Source organism: Argentina silus (assembly GCF_951799395.1).
Source record: "Argentina silus genome assembly, chromosome: 15".
Lineage (NCBI taxonomy): Eukaryota > Metazoa > Chordata > Actinopteri > Argentiniformes > Argentinidae > Argentina > Argentina silus.
The window spans coordinates 7,068,452-7,074,974 of record NC_139669.1 but is presented as its reverse complement, the minus strand read 5'-3'; the positions used below and the strand labels follow the sequence as shown (position 1 = coordinate 7,074,974).

The window sequence follows — 6,523 nt, the reverse complement described above, 5'->3', positions numbered from 1 at the left end:
GCTTAACTCATTCAGTGCCGAGGGTGAATAAAGTCGCCCAAAAAATTCTGGAGTGCCAAAGGTCACTTTATTCACCAAAAATGCATAAATCATAATGCTTCTTTTTGTAGCCAATCAAAGGACTGTTGCTAGGTAAATACCACATAAAACACTTGGCACTCTTGCCGGGATTCTTTGGCAGTTGGTGAGCTAGAGTTTCAAATGATCCCAACGTGGTCATGTCTCAACCTAGCCTGCTAACTTGAGGCTATGGCTATCCTCTAAATGGCTACTTCAAATCTGCAGGCATCCAGTGGTTAGGGTCGAAGGCCAGAGGTTGTTTACGAACAGGCTGTTGTCTACACTCTTATTCTCATTTGGATTCTAAACTGACATTTCCTCTTGGCCTTAAGTCATTAGGATTTTAGCATTCCTTTCTCTCTTTCCCCTCTCAATCTCTCTCCACCCTTCCTTTCTTTTTCTCTCTCTCTCTCTCTCTCTCTCTCTCTCTGTATCTCTTCTTTGCTTATCCCTCCCATTACCTAATGAACTGTGTAACGATGGTTGGATACACCTAGATACCAACTTGTTGTTTTGCCAAGAGAAACATTTCTTTCAAGTGTTTTTCATTGCCTGTCTCTCAAACAGCATGCTTAATAGACTGCCTCACAGATAGAAATAGAGTGACTATTCTTAGCTGTAGTTAAAGTGTGCTCATCGGCTCACTAGCCAATAAAAACCAACGCGAATGAGATGAGTAAACGAAACGCTATTAATTAGAGCGCAATTAGCACTCTCTCCCGGTCCCGGTGCACCCACCAGCTGTTGTCAATGGAGGGGCTTTTTTCCAGGTCCAAATTGGCCATAGGTAGGTTGACAGGTCCCCCTCCACCCCACCCTCCCCAGGGAACAGATGGGAGAATCAAGCCTTGTTGACGATCAGCACGTTTTTTGGCTAATGAGTTAATTAGCTATGCAAATTGACAAATCAGTGTGGATATTGTCATTTAGTCAAAAAGCTCATCTAAATTAATTAGCCTGATTAAGGCGTAGTGGGGTGTAGTGGCAGTCGCTAGGGGAGTTGAGGAGAGGAGAGGAGAGGGGAGGGGAGGGGAGAGGGGAGAGGAGGAGAGGGGAGGAGAGGAGAGGGGAGGGGAGGAGGGGAGAGGACGAGGAGAGGGGAGGGGAGCAGAGGGGAGAAGGGGAGAGGAGAGGGGAGAGGAGAGGGGAGGAGAGGAGAGGAGAGGGGAGGAGAGGGGAGGGGAGAGGAGAGGAGGGGAGGGGACAGGAGAGGAGAGGAGAGGAGGGGGGAGGAGAGGAGAGGCGGTGTGCTGCTACAGGCTTGCCTTGATTCTCGGATAAACAAACTGAAGCCCCTGGTTCCTCTTTGTCAAAGTCTTGTATGAGTGTCTCTGTGATTGTGTTTGTTTGTTTGTATGTGTGCGCAGGATGTCTGTGTGTGTGTGTGTGTGTGTGTGTGTGTGTGTCTGTGTGTGTGTGTGTGTGTGCGTGCCTATGTGCATGTGTGTGTGTGTGTGTGTGTGTGTGTGTGTGCATTTGTGCATGCTTGCGTGTATGTGCGTGTGTGTGTGTGTGTGCATGCTTGCGTGTGTGTGCGTGTGTGTGTGCATGCTTGTGTGTGTGTGTGCGTGCGTGTGTGTGTGTGTGTGTGTGTGTGTGTGCGTGCCTGTGTGTGTGTGTGCGTGTGTGTGTGTGTGTGTGTGTGTGTGTGTGTCCGTACTGAGGAGGAGGAGGAGAGCGAGAGCTCCCAAGCCACGCAGCGTCGACACACATGGGCAGTGATGCGTGTGCTCCATTTAACTGTGCGCCTCCTACCCAAGATGCACTGGGAGGTGGGTTAGCTAGCGAAGAGAGAGGGAGTCCAGCGCTGCGGGGGAGACTGCATACACCTTCATATAACCCCCCCCCCGTCTGTCAGAAACTCATCCAACTGATCACAGATCTGTACCAATCAATCACCTGGAGTGGCGTGTCTTCCTGTGGCCATATCTCTCTGAATGAGGAGTTCCGTTCCCTCATGTGTCGGTGAATCAAGGCTGAGCCGTTGAATAAAGATCCCTGGCTCTCGGCCCTGACCCCACCACAGGGGTCATCTCTGTGAAATATGTCCTACATGATGAGTATTGATTGGCTGGCCGGGAGAGGAGATGGGAGGGGGTCGTGGTGGGGGTGGTTTTCATTTGCACAGAGTGCTCGTCGAGAGGGGTCAGCCGTGCATACGGGTTCACTGGCTTCACCGCGCTAAGCCATACACACTTCCATCTTTACCACACTCTCACACACACACACACACACACACACACACACACACACACACACACACACACACACACATACCACACACCTACTGTTACTCCAGCACTAGTGGGAGGTCGTGGAGTACCAGGCCAACACACACAGCCCAGGGTACTGCTCCAGGGTTTAGCCCTCCAGCTGAAACACACACACACACACACACACACAGGGTTGTATATCAGTCATGATGGGCCAGAAGGTCCTCTGGTGCTGGTCCGGTATGACCCTATAGAACCCCTCCAGCCCTTTGCTGTTGTGGGAGGAATATGACCTCACTGATCTGCTCCTAATGAGAGTACCATGGGACAGTAACAAGACAACACTGGACAGACAGCCTTGGGCACGCTTGCATTATAACCTATAGGTCTACACTTCAGATGTACAGTGCATTCAGAAAGTTTTCTGACCCCTTCACTTTTTCCACATTTTGTTATGTTACAGCCTTATTCTGAAATGGATCCAATAGTCACACATAAGCATACATTTACATAAGCATACAGACCCGAATTCACTGAATACTTCCGAATTAACTTTCCGAATTCACTGTATATTCAATGTAGTTATAATAATAATAATAATAATAATAATAATACTACTACTAATAATAATAATAACAATTATTATTATTATTATTATTATTGTTATTTTTATTGTTATTATTGTTATTATAATGCATTTATTTAGTATAATGCTTTTCTCAGTACTCAAAGACATGACATTCCATGGAGAGAACAAGAATAGATAAATAAAAGCAGTCAGTAAAAACAACAATAACAATAGTTATTTAAAAATAGCAAGTTTGAAAAAATGGGTTTTGAGGGAACGTTTGAAGTTATGGACCAGTGGAGGCTGGTGGAGGTAGAAATCAGAGGACGGGCTCATTGTAATGCAAGTAACACATTTTTGATACCATTCCTCATTCAATTACATGCATTACAATGAGCCTGTCCTCCGATTTCTACCTCCACCAGCCTGCCCTGTTATGGACAAGATAAAACCTTGCCTATATACTGTAGCCTATAGATATGCTTGAATAGGAGCTGCACTTGAAGTAATGGTGTCAGCATTCCCATTCCAAGCAGCATTCCCTGGTGGGTATGCCAGTGACCGTATCAGGGGGAATCATTCTAGAATGTTCCATTCATAGATTCTTATTGTAGTTCTGGAACATTCCATTCATAGATTCATACTGTAGTTCTGAAATGTTCCATTCATAGATCCATACTGTAGTTCTGGAATGTTCCATTCATAGATTCATACTGTAGTTCTGGAATGTTCCATTCATAGATTTATACTGCAGGTCTGGAATGTTCCATTCATAGATTCATACTGCAGGTCTGGAATGTTCCATTCATAGATTCATACTGCAGGTCTGGAATGTTCCATTCATAGATTCATACTGCAGGTCTGGAATGTTCCATTCATAGATTCATACTGCAGGTCTGGAATGTTCCATTCATAGATACATACTGCAGGTCCTATCTTTAGTTTGGTTACTTTGATACTTAATTATATCATCTTTCTAAATCCTGCACACATAAATCTCAGTATTTCACACATACAACATACAAATATTACACTCATGTCCATTAGTTCTACTACTTTTGATTCTAATTCTATATGGACCGATATTTGACCTTTAACCTTTGCCCCCCCCCTGCTCTCCCGTGTTCCGACAGGACGTGATGGTGGTGGGAGAGCCCACGCTGATGGGCGGGGAGTTCGGTGACGAGGACGAGCGTCTGATCACGCGTCTGGAGAACACGCAGTACGACGCCACCAACGGCCTTGACGACGAAGACGACTTCAACGGCTCCCCGGCACTAGGCAACAACAGCCCCTGGAACACCAAGCCCCCTAACAACCAGGACAACAAGCCCGAGAGCACAGCTCCACAGCCGTCACAGTAGACACACACACACACACACACACACACACACACACACACACTGAGAGAAGAGAGAAGAAGAGTGGATAACCTTCCATATTGACAGTACCCATTACAACCAATAGGGGGTGCAACCCTCTAACCTCGCATTGAACTGAATTGAGCCCTGTTGGCAAGATTCCACAGGTCAGGTGGTGCCATACTCATCAACTCTATCAATACGCCTGGACATCATCTCAGACTCACTGTAACATCCACAGAGGGAGAGAACTGGTGACATTGCACAGCAATATCCATAACGACAAACAAAACTTTTTCACGTAAATGTGCACAGTTGTTGTGCGCATTGGTATAAAACAATGCTGGGTGGCCATTTTGTTCCCAAAACCCCTTGAATCATTTGACTAGTTGGGAATACTGGAGTCTGGAATACTTCTCTGGGAAAGACGCAAGGTCAGTCTCCTCGCCCGAGTTCTCCTGTTCGGACCCCCTCTCCCCCCCCTGAGCTTTACCCCGTGGTGGGATACTGTGGTCGTGACCTTTGACCTACAGGTCATGACCCCTATGGGACAGTTGACAGTGGAAGTATAAAAAAAGAAAAGAAAACATGACAAAAGGTCTCTTTTAGGAGCAACAGCCTCAACGAGAACTAATCGTCAAGGCAACAGAGCCACCAAACCGTGTCGTCGTCGGCAACGACCGGAGCGCCGAAGCGTTGTCTGCTGAGGCATTTGCATTTTTATTGGAAATTCATTTGGCTGTTGGTTTGTTTGTTTATGTTGTTGTTGTTGTTGATTTTTTCAATTTCCAATTAACAGGAAACTGACTCTGTCACCATTACAGACTGGAGTCCTGTGCCCTGGGATTGCTTTTCTGAATTACTGCAGATTGTGATTCCATGCAAACCTGTTCGGTTGTGTTCGTACTCTATTGGTGTTATTTTTTGCTTCTCCAAGAATACTTTGCAATCACGTTGTAATTTCTGCCAATCAGTATGTGAACATATGCTAACATACACCTAACGCATTAATGTTGATTTTTCTTATTTGAAATTTGTCCTCCTCTCTTCCTTTAAAGACCTACTCCCAAACTGATATTAAAGCTTTTCCTGCATGGTTTATTTAGTTTATTTAGTTTGATTATATGTACCTTTTTGAGACACGTCGGCCCATTCTTGGTTTGGTTCATCAGTTTGGGAACACTGTTACAAGGTTTGTAGCTCTGTAAATAGAGGCGTGGCCTGTTCTATCCATTGCAAATTAGCCACTGAAACCATTTTGTAAATGGCAGCTGTTTTGACAAACGTTTTTGCAGGGGTTTCACATTTCTATAGGGTCATTTGGATGCTGGTTGTCTGTTCAAACAAAGTCTGCTGCCACAATCAGTTCACTAACTGTTTTGTTTAGAATCAGTACAATAATTCGAGCACAATCATATCTCAGACTAAAATCTTCATTAATGATCCATTTGAAATTGTGTTAGCATAAATGGTAGATAGCAAATGATCAGAAGCAGCTCTAGCAAAAACCAAGCAACCCCAAGACCCTCTAGAAACCACAGCTTGAGACAACCCTGCTTTCCCTGTTTTTGAGTCGACTCAGGATCCCCCGACGACCTCCTCTGTCCTCAAGTTGGATTCACTTTCAAAACAACCAGAAGAAGACCACAGACCCGTGGATGTCTTTATACGTTTGGATCTTTTTTGTGTATTTATTTGTGCATTTGTAAGGGAGCTAACACATTTCTGGATATGTTTGAGCCTGGGTATTATTAGAACTCTGCACAATTTGTACATTGTTATTATCTAGCAGAGGTGTTTCGTGTCCTATCTGATGTCTGGTATGTATGCTTTGCCATTATGTGTGCCAATAAATCGTGCTTACAGATTGGTGGCTTTTGGGTTGCTATGGCTTAGATACTGTAGTTGGCATTGCGTCATCTGTGGGCCTGTGCCAGGGGAGGCTGGCAGAGGTAGAAATGGGAGGACGGGCTCATTGTAATGCATGGAATGGAATGAGGAATGGTATCAAACATATGTGTTTGTCTCATTCCATTCCATGCATTACAATGAGCCCGTCCTCCCATTTCTACCTCCGCCAGCCTCCCCTGCTGAGGAGTATATAGACCTTACTGTGGGGCCTACAGAATTTCTGGGGAGCCAGGGACAGTTCAGTGCAACAGAAGGTCACCCACTCCTCCGATAGTGATCAATACGATGAGTCATTTAGGGTCACAGGGTCAACTGGTTTATCAATTGGTCAATCGTGCGTTGTAGATCTATACATCCATTTGTTCATCTCTGAACAGGATTTTAGACCAATTGGGCTACTGAGGCATGTA

General features: G+C 45.3%; 1 protein-coding gene across 2 annotated transcripts in view; it reads left to right on the top strand.

The window, feature by feature from the left end:
- Window positions 1–6,056, top strand: part of ldb2a (LIM domain binding 2a) — a gene marked incomplete at its 5' end in the record, with an annotated part of 56,829 nt that extends 50,773 nt beyond the window's left edge. For both annotated transcript variants that reach the window (XM_083686654.1, XM_083686653.1), the window contains one exon: window positions 3,975–6,056. In XM_083686654.1, the coding sequence (XP_083542780.1) occupies window positions 3,975–4,205 (231 nt within the window). In that variant the 3' untranslated portion in view covers window positions 4,206–6,056. The remainder of the gene's footprint in view (window positions 1–3,974) is intronic.
- Between the last annotated feature and the right edge of the window lie 467 nt (window positions 6,057–6,523).